Genomic DNA, 20,065 nt, shown 5'->3' with positions numbered 1-20,065 from the left:
GCTTTTGTCCAAAGCGACTTACAATAAGTACATTTGTCAAGAGAAGGAAACAAAGAAACCACGACGTATCATTGCCGATGCAGTAAGAGCTAAAAATAGAACAAGTGTTAGGTCCTCATCTGAGTAAAGTAGTACTTCAAGAGTAACAGTGCTACGATCCGAGATTTTTTTTTTTTTTTTTTTTTTTTGCGGGGGGGGGGGGGGGGGGGGGTCGAGGGAGGGTGTTAGTGGGTCATGCTATGTAGAGTCGAGGTGAAGTCTGAACAGGTGAGTCTTGAGCCTTTTTCGGAAGATGGCAAATGACTCTGCTGTCCTGATATTGGTCGGGAGTTCGTTCCACCACTGAGGCGCCAGAACAGAGAAGAGTCTGGACTTTGCTGAGCGACATTTGTTTGATTTCAGCGATGGTGGTACCAGCCGGCCAGCTGAAGTAGAGGAGCGGAGTGCTCGCTTCGGGGCATGAGGTTTGACCAGTGTTTGAAGGTAGGCAGGTGCTGTTCCATTGATGGCCCTGAAGGCCAGTGTCATCGTCTTGAATTGGATGCGTGCTGCAACAGGGAGCCAGTGGAGGTCACGGAGGAGGGGGGTCACGTGGGAGAATTTGGGTAGGTTGAAGATAAGGCGTGCTGCAGCGTTCTGGATACGCTGCAATGGTTTAATCGCATAGGCCGGGAGTCCGGCCAGGAGAGAGTTGCAGTAGTCAAGGCGGGAGATGACCAGTGCTTGGACCAAGAGCTGCGTTGCATCCTTTGTGAGGAAGGTCCGAATCCTGCGGATATTGTAGAGGGCAAATCTGCAGGATCGGGCCACAGCAGTGATGTTGGGGGTGCAGGATAGTTGGTCATCGAGGATTACACCCAGGTTCCTCGCAGTTGAGGAAGGAAATACTGTGATGCCCTCAACAGTGACCGACAGGTCCATGCGAGGGCAGTCTTTCCCTGGGATGAAGAGGAGTTCGGTTTTATTCAGGTTAAGCTTGAGGTGATGTGCAGTTGTCCAGACAGAGATGTCAGCCAGACAGTCCGAGATGCGAGTTGCAATGTGAGCGTCAGAGGACGGGGGAAAAGAGAGGAACAGCTGGGTGTCATCAGCGTAGCAATGGTAGGAGAATCCATGCGATGTGATAACAGAACCTAGTGATCTGGTGTATAGTGAGAACAGAAGCGGTCCTAATACTGAGCCTTGAGGGACACCCGTGTCCAGAGAGCAGGGTTTGGACATAGAGCCATTCCATGTGACCTGAAAGGTGCGGTTTGTCAGGTATGATGTAAACCAGGTGAGAGCAGAGTCGGTTATGCCAAGTTCAGCCAGAGTGGAGAGGAGAATTTGGTGGTTGACTGTGTCGAATGCAGCAGATAGGTCAAGGAGAATGAGAACGGAGGAGTTGGATGATGTTTTGGCGTCTCGCAGGGACTCGGTCACAGTGAGGAGGGCCGTCTCAGTGGAGTGGGCAGTCCTGAATCCTGATTGGTTAGGGTCTAGGAGGTTCTTCCGCAAGAGATAGGATGACAGTTGGTTGTAGGCAGCACGTTCCAAGGTTTTAGAGAGGAATGAAAGAAGAGATACAGGTCTGTAGCTTTGGATGTCAGTAGCGTCAAGGGTGGGTTTTTTCAGGAGAGGCTTCACGATAGCGGTCTTAAAATCCGCTGGAATGACACCTGAGGTGAGGGAGGAGTTGATCAGGGTGGTGAGGAATGGCAAGATGTCGTGTGAGATGTCCTGGAGAAGAGAGGAGGGAATCGGGTCAAGGGAGCAGGTGGTGGCACGGTTAGATGTAACAAGTGCGTGAACGTCTTCAGAGGTGAGGGGGCTAAAGCTGGTAAGACCATCCGAGTTGAGAGTTGGGGGAGATGTCTTCTGGGAGGGAATAGGCGTGAATGATGAGCTGATGTCATTTACTTTCTTGGTAAAGTAAGTTGCAAAATCATCGGCAGTAAGGAAGGAAGGGGGCGGAGGGGTAGGAGGGGTGAGGAGGGAAGAGAACATGGAGAAGAGTTTCCTGGGGTTGGAGGCAGAAGAGTTGATCTTTGCCAGGTAGAAGGCAGATTTAGCTGCCGAAACAGTTGAGGTGAAGTCAGAGAGGAGGAGGTGGTAGTGAGCAAGGTCCTCGTGCTGTCCCGATTTCTTCCATTTTCTCTCTGACGCTCGCAACAATGATCTGTTGGTTCGCAGAGGTTCAGACAGCCAGGGAGGGGGGGGAGATGATCGCGCCGGTCGTGCGATTGGGGGACAGAGAGTGTCCAAAGAAGAGGCGAGTGAGGACATCAGGATAGAGGAGGCTTCCTCAGTAGGCATTAAGGAGAACTGTTCCGAGGATGGGAGCGAGGAGATAACAGTTGAGGAGAGAGCGGAGGGAGTGAGGGATTTCAGGTTGCGGCGGCTGGTGACCATTCGAGGCGTAGAGGGGAGGGATGTGGTGGGCTTCATGGGGAGGGAGAAAGTCACAAAGTGATGGTCGGACACGGTGAGCGGGGTAACAGAGATTGCCGAGATGCCACAGGATCTTGTGAAGACAAGGTCAAGTTGGTTCCCGGCCCGGTGAGTTGGTGGAGAGGGGGAGAGCGTAAGGTCAAATGCGGAAAAGAAGTCGATGAATTCAGATGAGTGCAGCTTTCCCGAGTGGATGTTGAAGTCACCGAGGACGACGAGCGGTGTGCCATCATCAGGGGAGCAGCTCAGGAGGGCATCCATCTCATCCAAAAAGTCACCAAGAGGACCGGGTGGGCGATAGATCACTATGATGTTGAGTTTGAAAGGAATGGTGACAGCGACGGCGTGAAATTCAAGCGTAGATCGGGGTAGGTGGTCGAGAGGAAGGACCTGGTAGGACCATGTGGGTGAGATGAGGAGCCCAGTTCCTCCTCCTCGCCCTGTTCGTCTTGGGGAGTGTGAAAATGAGTAGGCAGTTGAAAGGGCAGCTGGAGTGGCAGTGTTTTCTGGGGTGATCCAGGTCTCTGTGAGGGCCAGGAAGTGGAGAGACTGCAGGGAGGCATAGGCTGTGATGGTGTCCGCCTTCTTGACTGCAGACTGGCAGTTCCACAGCCCCCCTAGTACTTCAAGTTCCTTACCGGTGGAGATTGGTGGGTAGCAGAGATTGGATGGGTTACAGCCTCGAATGAAGGGACTTCGGTAAAATCTTCTCCAGTGCGATGTCCTGACTGGGATAAGACACATGGCTGCGAGGGGGGGGGGGGGGGTTGAGATGTTATACCTACCTCAATGGGCTTCCTCGATGGACTCCCACAGATAGACTCCCCTTGTCTTTGTTCAGCTGTCTTCCCACAGACTCCCACAGATAGACTCCCCTTGTCTTTGTTCAGCTGTCTTCCCACAGACTCCCACAGATAGACTCCCCTTGTCTTTGTTCAGCTGTCTTCGTTCTGATGGCCCGACGCTGCAGCTGACGCTGTAGTGACAGCCTTTTAAGTGCTCAATTTACCGCAAGTACTGACTGTGGCTCCTCCTTCCCTCTAATCAAGTCTATTCACTACAGGTGAGCTGGCTTCAAACAAGCTGATTGCTCACTTACCATAGACAGCTTCACAAGAAGTTCAACAACAAGCTATCAATACTAGACTAAATGTTACCACTAGCTTTACACACACAATGCCTAAACCCAAATCTACAATTAGTTTCTGACTTACCAACAAGAGACAAAGCAGCTTCCTTCCTTTCTCCAGACCAAATGTGTGTCTCCATATGACTGTGCAACATGCAGAGCGGGGAGAATTTTAAATTCTAAAAACAGGATCCTTCTTGGCCGTCGACAAACAAACGTAACTATCTTCCGTCCAGAGCTGCTGACGTAGTACGACATTTAGAGAGGACAAAATACGATAACCTAACTATTTTAATTGAAATATAGTGATTTGCATTTTCCATATTTAGAAGAAGAAGTGTTAATGTGAAGGTTTGAGTCGTAACACCCAATGCTATCAGCCCATTAAATGGTCATTATCAGTCATTATCATTCCCATAATAATGCTGCAGACAAAATGGCTAAATGGTGCAGATATTTGCATTTTCATCAGCTGGTTGGTGTTGTGAAGAAACCCAGTTGGTTATGTTGAAGAAAAGTGGATTTTAACACTCTTCCTGGTGTTGGTTATTTGAACTAAATGTATTCAGGGAGGGAAAGGAAGGCCTGCTGTACATCCTGATATTTGAATGTGTGAATGTGGCATGAGGTGGTCTGAATGAATGTTCAGCCCACATCGACTCTCACCTCCACGAATACTATATGTGGATATGTTTCCCCACGATTCTTCAGAGGTTCAGGAATCATGGATTTGTATGAAACGCTTTCACATTCTCATCTCCGGTCTGGATTTAGATTTGTATTCATTTCTTTTTGGTTTATTTTTTTACAGATATATGCATAAAGCTCAGATTTAATCCAGCGGTTAGAACCCCTTCTGCCTTCTGATTCGCTGCTCAAAGACAGACATTTGTTGCTTCTCCACGTTTCTGTCCAAGTCCGGGTGGTGATTCACACTCGCGACCTTCTTGTCATAAGCTTCCTGTATCCCGAGGTGAGAGTTGCCCCGAATTAACCGCCGCTGACTCACGTTCCATCCTCTGGAGGATTAAAAGGCAATTACAGTGTTTGAGTCAGCAGCTGTGACAGCCGACGGGCTGCAGTCAGACCTGAGATAGCAGGAAGTCGGAGGAAGGAAGCGTCAGGAAACACACAGGTAGCTTAATCCACCCAGATATGACAGGTTCAGGAGGGACCGACATAGATGTCTACAAGACATGGACATTTGTGGACCGCTGAGTTTGGTCTTTTTGTCAAAAGCATCCCCTGCTTTCTGGTCTGGTGGACTCTAAATGGACCATAATGTACTAAATGAACATCATGCTGGATTGAAGAAGACTTGAAACTAGAGATTGAGACATAAACTCATGTTTACAATGTTTACTGAGATAATACATCAAGAGAGAAGTAGGACCATTTTCTCATAGACTTCTATACAACCAGAGAGGAGTCGCCCCCTGGTGGCCAGCAGAGAGAAGTAGGACCATTTTCTCATAGACTTCTATACAACCAGAGAGGAGTCGCCCCCTGGTGGCCAGCAGAGAGAAGTAGGACCATTTTCTCATAGACTTCTATACAACCAGAGAGGAGTCGCCCCCTGGTGGTCAGCAGATAGAATGCAGCTTTTAGGCATTTCAGTGTCGGCTTCACTTTTCCAAACTTGGTAACCAGCTTATTTTGAGGAGCATCTTTGAAATTTGGAGCGAACTAGTGCAGTACATAGCTGTTCGGCCCACGATGATTACTTGGCTCTGGTATCTGGTCTCTTGAGAACTGCTCATCCAAAAGACTCGACTCTGGGTTCCTCGGGTTCCTAGTGAAACAGCCGCCATGTGTAAAGCCAATGGAATGAAGGGTTGCCTCCTTCCATTCCAGTTAGATCTGGTCTCTGAGTTAATATGGGTTTTCCTTCTCACTGGCTACTTAAACATATTAGTAAAAAAATAATGTTGTTTCAGGCAACTTTCTCCAGCAAAAAAAACCCCATCAGCTTGTATTAAGAAGACGCCATGAATCTGCCCCGGCTGCATAATTAAAACCCAAAGCTGCGTCTACGTCACCGCTCTAGTTTCACAGAGAAACAACATGAACGTCTCCGGAACAACAAACTGCAACAACGAACGTCCGGAGAGACAAACGCTCTCTGATGCAACATCTGATACAACACGGCTCAGTAAACAGGGCTTTTTCTCTCTGCAGCTTCCTTTGGAAACATTTCCCCCATGATGCAATTTAGATCCGCCAAAGCAGAACGATTCCTTGTGCAGACGGATGTTTGTATAGGCAGAGCCAGCGTGAGGACTCTGGTGGTTCTCTGGTGATTCTTTATCAGTGAAGATCTTTCTGTTACCATTCAGGAGGAGATGGAGATGCAGTAAAGGAGACAATAGAGCGACATAAGGCTTGTTGGTTGAGCAGTTAAATTCAGTCAAACTCACATTTCTGCAGCTCCAGTCGAGTCCAGGGAGCAAGGAGAACATAACACAAAGACCTGGGTGTTTGTTTGATTGAGTCATGGTGCATTTGGGTGATTAAGAGTATCAATGTTACCTTCTGATCATGGAGCTCTTTATTCTATGTTCGACATTCTTCTATCTCAACCACATAGTGATGCACATTATTATTTATAATAATGGATTGGTCAGTAATATATTTGCATGTGTAATTCTATTTACCATACACTGTTGGCACAGATCCCCCCAAATATTGAACTATAGTATATTCCGTGAGTTTTGCGCTCATTAATATTGACGAAGCGGCTCCCGCTGGCTCGTTACTGACCACTAGTTCATCAGCTCGGCTCGGATGAAGTGCAGCAGTGTTTTCTGGCAAACACAGTTTTCTGCACTTCCAGGACTTCTAGTAAGCTCTGAGAGCCGGCGGATCGATTCCTCCGCCCGAGGTAGATAATCAAAGGCTCGTCTGAAAGGCCAGCATTATTGATAGCCCTCCGCAGATAGATAGACCCCACATTTATCTACTGACCCTCCGTACTGTACCCATCCAGGGTATTTACATTCAATTACATGGACGGGACAGTTCAGCCTTCCAGCTGGAACCTGTTGAGTCTTAAAGGATCATTCATGTCATGTTTTTGTTTGTTTCTGTCCGTGTGATGTTGTAATTCTGAGATCTGGGAACATGTGACATCACAAAGAAACGAAGACAAGCTCACAAACATCATCAGAAACACCTTTCAAACTGTTTCCATTACGTGTGAGTCCATAAATGTAGGAGCGACTTCGGAAAGACAAAAATAGTTGTGTACTGGCATGTTATAGATTCAGTCTAAAGTGTGTGTGTGTGTGTGTGTGTGTGTGTGTGTGTGTGTGTGTGTACACCTTTGGCTGTCATTGTGGTCCCAACAGAATTAAGAAATGGAATAATTCCATGTGAAATTCACCTTGAGAACACGGTTCTGCTGCCGCCGAGGCCACTTAGTCACAACACTCTGTACAATCATCCAGACAAGAACATTATATCGTGACTATATTCTGAGCTGGAAAGGTGTTTGCAAAGGCTTACTTCTACACACCTTACTGAGATATATGATTGTATTATAGAAAGCAAACACCATCCGATCTGAACATAATGAGAACACAGAAGACGAAGTCGGGCTATAATCCATCAAGTGCTAACGAGAAGACGAGGTTCTTCAGCCTTGATTTAAATGCTTCTACGTTCTGGGTTGCTTTCATATGAATCTGCTCCAGAGAAAAGGGGCAACCAGGAGAATGTGATTGGTCGATTTTGGCACCCTGACTGGAGTATAGAGATGCCAGATGCCAGATAAGGTGGTGCCGGTCCGTTGAAAACCTTACAATCTAACCAACGAAATCTTAAAATCCATCCTGAAACAGACTACTGGTCTGTTACTGGTGAGACGGGATCCCGTTTCCTTTTCCCAGTTAGAAGACCAGACAGATGAATGTCAGTCGATGAAGGGATGACGGGTCCCTCAGAGTTCCAGTAGTCTAACAGAGAGCTAATCAAAGAAGGGCTACAAGTCTCAACTGGAACGAGCTGGTTTTCACATCTGAACCAATGTGTTTATCACAGTTGAAGGACGAGTCGAAGATCACGCCGAGATTCTTAGCAAAAGGTTCTTCATAGATCGAAGCTCTCAAAGGGCATCACATAGACTTTAAAATGTAGCTCAATGCACAATGTTTTTCAGTCAGTGTTAAATACTCAGCAGCTCAATATTGATCAAAAAAGTGGAAGCAGGACTTTTTCCTATAATGGAGCAGCACCAGTTTGTAAGATGCCAGAAATCTCAACTGTAAATCATAAACATGAATCCTGACATTATGTCCACCAGCTACACAGCTCTGTCCACTCACACTATTTATTGATGCTCTTTGTGTTGCTGTTTGTGTGTTTGTGGTGTTGGAACTGCCGGTCGGACGACGAATCGCCCCTCGGAGGGAAATAAAGATTCTCTGAACGTTGCACCAGAGGAGAGGATGCTCATGTTGGGGAAGGTGGTGAAGAAAGTCGTGTCTGGTTGTTTAGTTTACAGGATGCCTCGTTGAGGATCCTCCCCAGGGTCTAGTCCTCTAACGAGTCCCCTCGTTAACCCCTCCCCTTCCCACTAACGCCCCCCCCACCAGCAGGTTGACAGCTCGGTGGCTCCTGAATCCATTCATCCCCACATGGATGAGCCTCCGTGCTCATGTCGGGTTCTCCTTTCAATCTCTTTGTTTCTTTCACTCTGGAGATAAATGAGATTGTTTTTTTGAAAGGGAACACAATCTTATCCAGCCTTGAGTGTAATTTGCCAGGAAACGTAGCCGACTGTGTCTAATTGTGTTCAAATCAGAGATTTGACTGCGGGGGACGGACAGGAAGGCTTCGGCACCAACCATGTAAATGATGTTTAGATTTGCAGAGGAAATTCAAAGTAAGCTGATTAATGGCGTTAACGTCATCGCCCCGTGTCGCTACCATGCTCGCTGGTTCGATCGATGGAGCGGTCCAACCCCGATGAATGCATCCCATTCAGTCCTCTGTGGACCCTTTATTTGTTAAATAAAAGCAGCCGTTACTCCCCTTCAGGGCATCAGTGACTTCAACGATGCTCACGTTAGCATTAGCATTAAGACGAGAAAGAATATTAGAATGTCTTAAGGCAAAAAAAGTAAAAACTGACGACAAATCTGAAAGCAGGTTCCCCAACCTGCACTGATCCTGGATTAAAAGGTGCTGAATTAAAGTCAGAGCATATCTTAGATTGAGGGATTGCCTCCACACAGCGGAGCCAGTGGCTAGCAGCTAGCAGTGCAAACAGCATAAACAGTGCAAACAACAGTGATACTGCTGACAGAGTGATTACCAGTGAGGGGGAACCAGACGGTGGGGGCTCCACAACCAGGAGGAACGCATCATTAGCGTTAACGCAATAGTTTTCCATGAGTGCATAGCTCGTTTGGCTAACTAGCCAGCTAGAATTTAGCACCTTATAAGACAATTATTGATCTTAAAGTTGAACAGAAGGCCTACATGTATTGTGTGTTGTTTTCACGGTGCAACAATACTGTTTAGTATACATTTCAGTTAAACTCACCATTTTAGACTGAAGTCATAAATAATCTGTCTCCCGTAGCAACCAAACATGACGGACATGTTTGCATCACGTCTGCCACAAGCTGACGATAGAGGATGAGGGCCTCGTGTGAATTTATTTTTCTGATAACTCAAATTATTTTCAAGACAGAACTCTGATTTCAATTTACAAATTTACATGTAAATTAAAATGTACAAGACTTTGAATTCAGAAGTAAACACAATTCACGTCAGTTAAAATACAATCAGGCACCTTTTAAATGCGATAATTATTTTTGAATATTGTCGAGGAATGTCGAGTACTTCTAAAAGACGGCTAGACCAGAACCCTGGAGGATCTCAACAACGTGTTCAGTGATGCTTTGGTGATGCACAAACGCAGGCCTGTAACTTGTAACCCTTGAATTAGCTTTCACAATATCGGTCAGAAAAACACGGTGAGACACGTCCCCTAAAGAACCATACATGTATCTACGTATACGCTGGAAAGGGCACACTTGCTGCACTCGGGTTTGTTGGTGTCACACACTGAATGTGTGAGTGTGTCGTGAGCAAACCGTACCAGACCGGCTGTTGACACAAATCAAATAGCTCGACTTTCTTAAGCTGAGGGAGAAAATCAATGGCCAGTTTGAATTGCCTGAGCTGAATAGGCTCAACTCTGCTTCGACCACTTCACCCTCTCCATGTTTAACTGTGTGTTTATTTGAAGGTTGGCTCCGCCTCCATTGTCTTCGTGATTTTGAGTCAGCGTGAGAGCTGGTGGTGGTTTATTTGTTATGCAGAAGAAGCTTTGTAACATGACTGTTACTGCAGATCCCAGAGGAAGAACGTTCAAGGTTTATCTATAGAAAGTCTATTAATGGTACTGCATAAACACAGAATCACTTGGATGTAGAAGTAAAACAGACAGACAGATGTCGCTCTCATGGCAGAAAAGCAATGTATTCCTTATTTCCTGTTCGGGGACACAAATTGTCCAATTTCCATGTTGCTCGGCACAAAACCAACGTCAATGGAAAGATCATTTTTGATGTTGTGGTGGTTAACAATTTATTAACAACAAATTAAACGCTTCCACATGACTATGCAACGATCAGAACTAGTGATGTGTTGTTAAATATTGAGAAAGACCACTTATTAGATGAAATATTGTGATTGTCTGTCTTCCCTTGTTGATTATTCTGTACGACACGAATCAAGGAAGGACGTTATTTCATCTCTGCTGTGTGTTGTGTTATGTTTCATAGCTGAGATGAATGTTGTTTTTCTGCGTTCCCGATCTGTACATAGCTAGGTTTGGGGAAAACGCTGGTGAGGTTTACAATACCTACGTGGTTTTGTCGTTTGTTGAAACTTTCTGCACTATCGATACTTCCGATTAACATACATTCGTTTTAAAGAAAAGAAAACAAATGTTTGTCCATGTTCATTAAGCAGTATAATTTTGTCACTATTTTCCGAACTGCGGTGGGAGTTGTACGAAGAGTAGTACGAAGAGTTGTACGAAGCACAAGGGGTGTCTTTTATACGTTTCATGACTGATATTGTCAAATTTAGACCAATTTTATTTGTTTGAATACTTTTCTTTTGCAAAAGGCAGCCGTTCTGTGAGACACATTTTCCATCTTTATTCCTACGTTTCCATGGAGAGTTTATATACATATAAATATATATCTGAAATAACCAGTAATGGTGTTTCTCTTGCTTCTGTGCTCCGTGTTAATAAACCATCGCCGTGTGAGTCAACAACCTCTCGTATCTGAAACCGATGTGGCGGACACGCTGACTAATTGAGAATGATCTCATGGACCAAAGGCCAGCGGCGGCGACGTCCTTCAGGGCCGAGGCTGATAATGCTGAATACGATACGATGACAACGTGTAGCTAAGCCCGCCGCTGCCTATTAACCGGCGGATCAATCCTGGACGTTAAGCCCGGCGACCTCGGCGTGGCGTCGGCCCCGCCTGTCAGTGACTCACCCGCCAGTGATGGAATGGTATTTCACGGGTAAACAGAAATAAGCCGGTGCAGATGGCTTCATTTTCTTGCCTCTCCCGCTCCGACCCGCTGCCATTGTTGGGAATAGCTTCGGCTTTTCTGCTGAAGTGCTGCTCTTCATTTGTCACACTTGCTCCAAGGTCAGAGTCCGGGCGGCGCTATAAATAGACACGGCTCGACTGACGGCGGCCTCGTTGCATGCACGCTCACGTGCACGAACACGCACGGCAAAGCGGTAGGGAATAAAGCTTATTAGCAGGAGTCTGATGAAGACGGGGGTCTTAATCAAACATCTCTGAGGCAGCTTTAGCATTCTCATTTTACATGATGTCTTATCGTTGTCACGCTCTCCCTCTGTGACGATATCGGCCAATCAGAACAACACACACAGTCATGTGAGAAATACGCAGCACTTCAACATCAAAATGTGACCTTATAAGTACATAAACGGTAATTACCCACAAAAATAACATCATTAATAATGCATAGTCAATTAGAATGAAGTTAATAATAAACTGTTTACAAACAATGAAATGATTATTAATCATGTTTTGTAATTATTCGTTTTGCTGCAGCTTTCAAGTGGAAAAGAAACCCGGCAACAAAGTTTTCATTAAAGCTGAACATGCAGAGCCATCTCAAATCAAAAACACAGAATGAGCATATGTATATATATATATATATATATATATATATATATATATATATATACATATATAAACTGTAAGTTACATTTACAATCAAGCAGGAATCGGCCTCCCTCCAGTTCTCTCAAACAGCCATCCCATAATCATGTGAGTCATTGTTATGTTTCCGAGTCTGACGGCGTGATTATGGAGAACGGCCTCCGTTAGCACAAAGCTAAGTTATTGAACGTGTTATGGAATAAAATCATGGTGCGTATGATCCATAAGGAGCCACCGGCTGGTTCTACACTCGGAGGTGACTTTGCTGGGCCGTCCTCTGAGTCACCCTGGTGGTCAGCGTTCACTCAGCTTCCCTGACGACAGATTCCTTCGGTTACCTGATGAATAATTGATGGTATTGACCGACAGTCTGTTTCGGAGAGAGTCAGGTAGAATTACAGCCGGCGTGGGTTTAATTAAACGGAGCCTTCTAATCGCTGTCAGGGTTCAATGGATAAAGAATGAAGTGAAGGAAGGAACATTACAGGCTTGTGAGGATTTATTTAAATTCTTTCTACACCTTTCACATATTCATGTCGTATTTTATGTCCTTCTGTCACGACACTCGACAGAAGGACTTTTTATTCATCTCTTTTAATAGTAACCCTCAATGCAGGCTCGCAAGGAGAGCTAGTTAGATTATATAACATAAATATAACATTTAATTATTGTTGTAATTATATTATACCTGTTATTATTATGACCTAATCATGATCATGCCCCTCCAAATACCTGTAAACACTCCAAAGTAACCCTGTTTAAACATAATGAAGTAATCACTTGTATCACACTGCTTACCTAACCCTGATATGAGAACGTGAACAGTGCAGCACACATCTGATTTCAACACTACGTGTGTCAGTCAACCAACGCTGCTGCTCGTACAGAACCTCCTTCATGGAAACAGGGTCTGTGGAGGCCGTCAGCAGGGATGAGGGAAAAAGCATATCTGGGAATACTCATCAGAAGTGAGTCATCGGTGTCTTCTGAAACGTCCATCCCTTCAATCCACAGCAGCAAGCCGCCTCCACGCTGAGTAACAACCAGAAACTCACAAAGAAAGGAAGGACAGCAATCACGCTGTTAGCAGATGTATCGTATTTCTCAGAGAACGCTCGTAGAGGAATCACCCGTGATCAATACCAGGATCGGAGCATGCATTGACAACGGCTGATTGATGTGATTTTAACAGCTGTTCCGTGGACCGGCGTATTAGCTAGCTTAATTTGTCTCAAGGCAAGTTTGACAGAACTAGCATAAAAGTTTGGCTTTGGTTCCAGTGTTTGTGCAAACAGAACATTTCTCAGAGCTTCTTCTGCACCGAACTCAGATCAAATTAACATCTCCTCATTGATTTAATGTTTGTCAGAGGACAAACAAGCACATGGCTTTAAGGATATCATTGTTAGGAGCTTCATGCTATTTTCCTCTTGTAATGGCTTTCACCCTCACTCAGCACGTATTTGACCTGGGATCTTGAAGACCTTGGTGGAGACTCTCTGGTGCTCTCTGCAGTGTTACTTCCAGACCACAACCCTGCTAGACCTTTATAGACGGAAAGGCCTGTAACCAGTCCATTAACCGCCAGGCTCCTGGTGGTTTATTGGACATAGTTAATATTGGTAGAGGAGGATAAAAACGGGGCCTCTGTCCTTGGAGTTTTGCTTTCAGACCTCCTCGTCCTCTCGGCCGGCCTGTCAGCACTTTATTTATAACTCTACCATATATTTGCACTTCTATGTGAAGCAAACGAACATTTTCTTTTCATTTTGAAAATAAATGACACGCTGACAGAAAATCAAAAGGAATACTGAGCTACATATTGAGAGGGAAAAAATGCTCTGTGGGATCCAATTTGAATTGTAGCGCCCGATTGAGTTGTTTGTAAGACGTTGGTTGTTGAACGTGGAGAAGAGATGACACATCTTCTCTAGAAATAACTGCTTATTTAAAGGTCCAGTGAGTAGATTATATTAGCAGTGGAATAAAAATACTCATTGTTATGTCATATATAATTACCAGAAACTAAGCTGTTTATGTGGAGCAGGTCCTCTTTAGAAGGGAAACCAAACACGGGCTCTACATTTCTACATGGTCTTCTGTTAAGAAAGACTGAATCAATAACATTTATGCCCTAAAAAGAGCTCACGAAGGAGTCCACATGTCCTCTAATCTGCACTGATTTAGAAATGTAGTTTCTTCTTAAAAAGGTGATAAAGGACGGCTGTCTCCGTCCTTCTGGGAGGTTCATCAGATTCAGGATCAGATTCATAATAATCATGATGCAGAGACTCGGTGGGTCCAACTTCTCTCAGTGCTTCTATCATCGCTCCTAATTGAGTTAAACTGAGGATGATGATGCAAACGTGGCAAATAGGACCATGTTGGAGGAAAAATGAGAGAGAGACAGAGAGAGAGAGAAGAGGGTGAAAGAATCTCATGCATGGAGGCACAAAGGCAATTTAGAGTTGCTGTCAGTTTTCAAGGACAAGTGGGTTTTTGTGGTATTAATGAAACGAGCAGCGGCCCGGTCCTGATAATAGAGCAGCCTTACGAGTCCGTCGGGAGCCGTGAAGAATGTGAGCTGCATCCGTGTTCTGTGTGTCCGAGATTACGAGACCGAAAAATCACTATACTCTAATGCTTCATGTCCACCTGTTAGGAAGTTGTCCCAAAAAAAAATGTTTATATATATATATACCCCTAAAAAGCCAACATGATGCACTTTGGTCAGGATTGACATTTGTAGTCCAGATGTAAAAACCGCTGCGCTGCTTTCAAACCACCAGGTGAAGTACTTGAAAATGGAGTTCAGAGAAAGTCTGAGATTCTCTGTACATTGGGACCCCGCTCTAATTGGCAACCATGTTGTCCCCCCTCCAGCCAATCAAGATGCAGCGCTGGGTTGGCTGCTCAGCGATCGCTCCTATCGTAAACTGTATTTCACCTGCAGGGTTTTGTGGGTAATTGAGGCCAGGAGGAGCCGCGGTGAGGAGAAGTTTTTATAGGCAGGGAGGCTTAATTCATCTTATCAGAGGTAGCAGATGTGGTGAAGAGCCCGTCTAAGACCCTCTAATGCCCGGACTCAGAGATGGAGTCTCGAGGCGAAAGCTTCACAAACTCTCCTGGATCGCCGTTTCACTGGAGATCATATCAGACTCTCTGAGTCTTTCTGCAGGCGGAGGTCTGGAATGTAAATGCCTGCAGCCTTCCTTACCTGCCAGAAGCCGGTCTGTCTGCGGGGTCGTGACACGCCTCGCCCACCTCAGCTGCAGGGAGATGGACTCCTGGCCCCGACCAAAGTGTGTGTTTTCTGTAGGTCAGCAGGTGTGGAGGGAAGGTTGGCCCGAGCAGCCATCGAACCGACTCAGTCTGGCTCATGCAAAGCTCCTTATTGCAAATCTGCCTCTCCACTGAAGTCGATATTCACCTCATTGTCTCTCTCTGCAGGACCTGGGTGGGGGGAGTCCTCCTCAGAGGAACTGGAAAGGGATCGCCATCGCTCTGCTGGTCATCCTGGTGGTCTGCTCCCTCATCACCATGTCGGTCATCCTGCTCACGCCAGGTAACGTTTTAGTCAACAGCTGCTTCACATGTCTACGCTGCACCTTTCAAGACTTTTAGAATTTCCCCAAAACATAAAAATGCCATGTGAAAATAACTTTGATATTTCCTAAAATAAAAGGTGCACGGTGTAATCCCAGGACATATTCTTTACAGACATACAGCAGCTCACCTCGACCACTGGGTCCAAACAATCTACATGTGCAACCAGAAGTTTAACAAAGAAAAGCCAGCAGCAGGGAAAGAATACGCTAAATCCAACCAAAATGCTGAAACTCTGCCATCAGGTGAAAATAACCACGTTTGTTTGTGTTTATTGTATTTATGATCATTTATCTGGATTGAATCCAAAGTGACAGAAATGAGCACGGTTATGCTCAGCGGTGGATGTAGTGACCGTGATGTCAACCTCCTGGGTTGTGGACTCAAGGTTGTCCTTTCTAGCTGTCGCCATCTTGTTTTGCAACCTGAAGTGACAGAGAAGGTGAAAAACTGAATCCTTAATAAGATATTTTCAGGCAGAAAATGAGATAATAAATCAAGAGGGGAGTAGGGTCAAACCCCCTCAGACCTTGAGCTCGGTGTCTCTTTATCACACAATAGTCTGATCCTCATCTTCCTTCGATGACTGTAATATCTTTACTCTGATATTAATAGCTGCTTCTAAAACTATGAAAGAAAAGATGTTCCTCAGATGTGAAGCATCGGGCTCGGCCGGCCGTGCAGCCGCTCGCTCCCCGCTGAATCCCACGCTTGGTTACACTTTCATTGCCTCCATAAACAAACATGCTGTGTGGAGTTATCAAGGAAGGCCAATATGGCTGACATTCAAAATGCCTTGGCCCTCCTCGTCCGCTCACAATCAGCAGCTGTGCTGTTCAGAAGGAGCTTAGCGTTGGCACGCCGGCGTGCTGCTGAAGGAATACCGTTTCATAATTAAAAATGAAACATTTGCAGGGGCAGCGTTGGCTCAGCTTCAGGTTTTCTTCTCGGCCAGTTGTGTTCCTCTTAATGGACATACGAAATGCCATTCTGGTGCGTTTTCTTTTTCATTCCTATGGATTTCTTTGTACCTACTTTTATGCAAATCTGGATTAAACTGCCGAGCAAATATCAACATCCAGCTGTCTCAGTAAACATGAAACCTCTGCAGGTTGCAGGAGATATATTATATTTTACAACCTAAACCTTAAAGCTACATTAATAATGATGTGTGATTTATTTACATTTTGTTTCCAATTAAACTCTCTCTGCTCTGCTTTGGTCTCCACCAACAAGTGACAAAAATATCTTGGGTTTCCGAGATGTTTTACATTAAAATTAGCCCGTTGTCTTCTTGGTTTGGTGCTAGGCTAACCCTGTATCCCTCGTAATTACGTTCCCATGCAACTAAATTGCGCTTTCAATTATGTTTCCAGGGAAATTACTTTTTTAAGCACAAAATGGTTGCAATTTTCAACGGTTTGAACCACGCAGTTGAGGAGCAAAACATGCTGCAAAAGTACAGATTTGGGTTTATGATAAAACATCATGGTTTGGCTTAAAACAACTACGAAATTGAAACGGAACTAAAACAAAAAAATGCAACAAAGGTTCTTGGTTATGTATAGGCAACGGAACTACTTGGTTTGAGCGGGACACTAGCATCGTAATCCCCAACAAAATTCCCACACAATGCAGTTTCATTGTGTGGGAATGTGATTTTCAAGTTTTGGGTTTACGAGCTTATTGGATGAAAACAGCTGCTGGTTTAGTGAAAAACCTGAAACATGCAGGAGTTTAAACCAAAACAAAAAAGCTAAAAGGACATAAAATGTACTCTAATTAGTTGAAGTCTACCATAAAGTGATCCCCTGTCCCATTATTTGATTCATTAAACATATTGATTGATGGAGCTCTAAAGAACTGTGTTCATCAGAGATATAAGTTTACAAGCTGAAGGTCTGCAGAGAAGGAGCTGGTAATCTCCAGGTAAAGAAGGTGCCGGCAGGTATGGATTATTGTTCAGGTTCAGGTTTCAGGATGCTGGAGAGCTGAGGCACTGATATTAAACAATATTGATATTCTGGTGAGGAGCAGGTGGAGATAAAATAGTGTTGGGGGGTATTTGGGGAACGAGGTGAGCAGGTGCATGTCTTGGATGGGAAGGTCTGAGGGCCTCTGGTGGATGGAAGGAGAACAGCAGGTCTGCAGAGGTCCTGATAGATGCATGGCCACAGGGACAGAGAGGATGAGCAGAATATCAATGTTCCATTCTCCAGGTTTCTTTCGCAATAACAGAAATAAGAAGTCACTGCTGGGAGCAGACGGTTCAGTCATAAACGTGTTTCGAGTGTAATCTCAATTCTAAATGAATTCAAATGAAAACATTCCAGACTGAATGAAACATCGCTGGTGGGGGAAGAAAAAACGGCTTTTCAAGGGTACTTCCTGTGTCACCATCGTGTAACTTCATTTAAACATTGAAATTAGATCAGGTGACTTTATACCTTTTGTGTTCTGATTTTAAAACATTATCAGTAAAGAAATCAGACAGTTATGATAAACACTGCTCACATTTTGGCTATTAAGCAGTAAATATAATATAAGATATGAGCTTTTACAGCTTATCAGTCAACACGTTAATTTCCTCACTCACTCTTTGGCCGACGTACTTGAATATACAAAATAACGAACCTGTACATCGTAAACTGTGTTTAGGAAAGGTCGGTCTGTGACACACATACTAATGTATCTCCAGGAAGCTTTCAACACTGACTGTGTGTCAGCTGCTGCTGTTGGTTTAGAACTTCGTGCTCTGCTTTGGTCTCCACCAACACACACATCTGGAGCTTCCGAGATGTTTAACGTTAAAAGTGAGCTAGTTGTTGTCTTTGTTTGCTGGGCTAACCCTGCATCCTACAGAGTTACCTTCCCATACAACTCCACTGCACTCACGTTCACAAATGGTTGCAATTTTCAACCGTTTGAACCACGTGGTTGAGGAGCAAAAAGTACACATGTAGGTTCTGACAACAAAACTACTTATTGAATAAAAAAACATCATGGTTTGGCATAAAATGACTACGAAAATGGTTCAACCAAAATTATGGATAACAAAACAAAAATGTGAAAAAAGCTGTCTCCTGGGTGAAAGTCCTGTGTGTCTCCTGGGTGAAAGTCCTGTGTTTTTTTACTGTCCACCCATGTCCTCCCTTGTGGAATTTCGTTGACTCATTTGAAACTAATTTGTGATCCTACAGGGATACTACAGGATTTGGTCACTTCAAATTCAGGCTGATGCCAGAACGTAAACAAGCTTTGCCCATAGAACCCATATTTGATAATAACAGATACTTTTTTATTTGCAGCTGACACCCAAGCTGGGAGCGACACCAAACTGGTCGTGGAGGATCTGTTCAAGCCTGAGTTCAAGGTCCACGACCCGGAGGCCAAGTGGATCAACGGTGAGTCATCGGTAATCCAGCAGGTCCAGCGTATACCTGCTGGGATCCAGAGTGTTCCTGTTAATCCTTCCAGGATGGAAATGAGTGGAATACATAAACACGGATCATCCGCCTTCTGGGAAGGCTTTTGAGTTTGGTTGATTTCTCATCACGCATGATGATGTCATCAGGTGTTTTGACTTAGAATGAATGATCAGCACACGTGTGGCGTTGTGGTGACTGAACGGATTACCCTGACCTTTGTCATGCTGCTGTCCATGTGTTTATACAGAATCTTGACTCTTATTGAATGAATGAATGAATCTCCATGAGTTCTGCTTTGCCAACGGAAGACTAAAGCTTAAACAGCGAGCAGACAGTTCGGTCTTAAACACGCCGCCGCGCTTCACCTGGAGCTTTCCGTGGCGTGGAGTTATGCTAATCCAGGTGCCGGGATTCATTTCCTCCCCTCGCCTTATTTACATTGTATTGATTCCTTATTTGCCAGAAGGGTATCATATGTTAATCCCGGGAGGCTTTGGCTGGAAATAAACCGCATTGAGTGAAGTGCAAGAGAATCTGATTATGGTTCACCGAAGGGGGGGAAGGAGGGGAGGAGGAGGGGGAAGATAACGATACCGTCGAGGGAAAGGATGGACGGGATTGTGGCGTTGCCGCATCGCTCCCCCGTCTGGCTCCTTTCCTGAGGATTAGTGTGCTTGTTTTGGCTTTTCTCGTCTTCATCGGCCATCGCCGGCGTGGCTCCTCAGTCCGTGTGCCCGCGGGCGAGAGGCCTTTCTGTCCATCAATATTTCATTCCCTGGTGACATTTTTCCTCTATCTTGGAGGCTCCATCTCATTCCCTGAGCTGACCTCAGGCCAGATGGGGGAGCGTCGGCGTTGTGCGATGAGCCAGTCCGAGGACTCAGCTTTATAGGGTAGATTGTGGATGGATGGGGGCGAAATAGACCCCAGACAAATGGGAGAAGATAACAGACAGACGGCGAGAGGGAAAGATTGATCACATGGATTTGGAGCAAAAATGAGTTTTTTTTCCTAAATCGGAGGCTTTGGGAGGTTTTGGCTGGAAAGTCTTTCATCTCTTGTCTCCATTAGAGATAATCTGAGTGTCTGGATTATGTGATCTCAAGTGCAAATGGGATGCAATGTTATATGATAAATTCTACAATGTTAGGTACACAGAGGCATTTTAACAAATACAAACCACAGTTGGCATTGGTTTCATTACCACGGAAAATGTGAACAATTTCAGGTTTTCACACTGA

The 20,065-nt window shown here is 45.0% G+C and overlaps 1 protein-coding gene across 1 annotated transcript in view; it reads left to right on the top strand.

Annotated features, from left to right (window-relative positions):
- The window catches only part of dpp10 (dipeptidyl peptidase like 10), a 137,355-nt gene that overhangs the window by 65,555 nt on the left and 51,735 nt on the right, over window positions 1-20,065 (top strand). Inside the window, exons 2-3 of the mRNA XM_084023318.1 lie at window positions 15,241-15,355; window positions 18,705-18,800. Coding sequence (XP_083879444.1) covers window positions 15,241-15,355; window positions 18,705-18,800 — 211 coding nt within the window. The remainder of the gene's footprint in view (window positions 1-15,240; window positions 15,356-18,704; window positions 18,801-20,065) is intronic.

Source organism: Eutrigla gurnardus, assembly GCF_963514095.1.
Source record: "Eutrigla gurnardus genome assembly, chromosome: 12".
In the NCBI taxonomy this organism is placed as follows: Eukaryota; Metazoa; Chordata; class Actinopteri; order Perciformes; family Triglidae; genus Eutrigla; species Eutrigla gurnardus.
The sequence above is the reverse complement of the archived record's forward strand: the minus strand, read 5'-3'. Positions and strand labels throughout refer to the sequence as shown.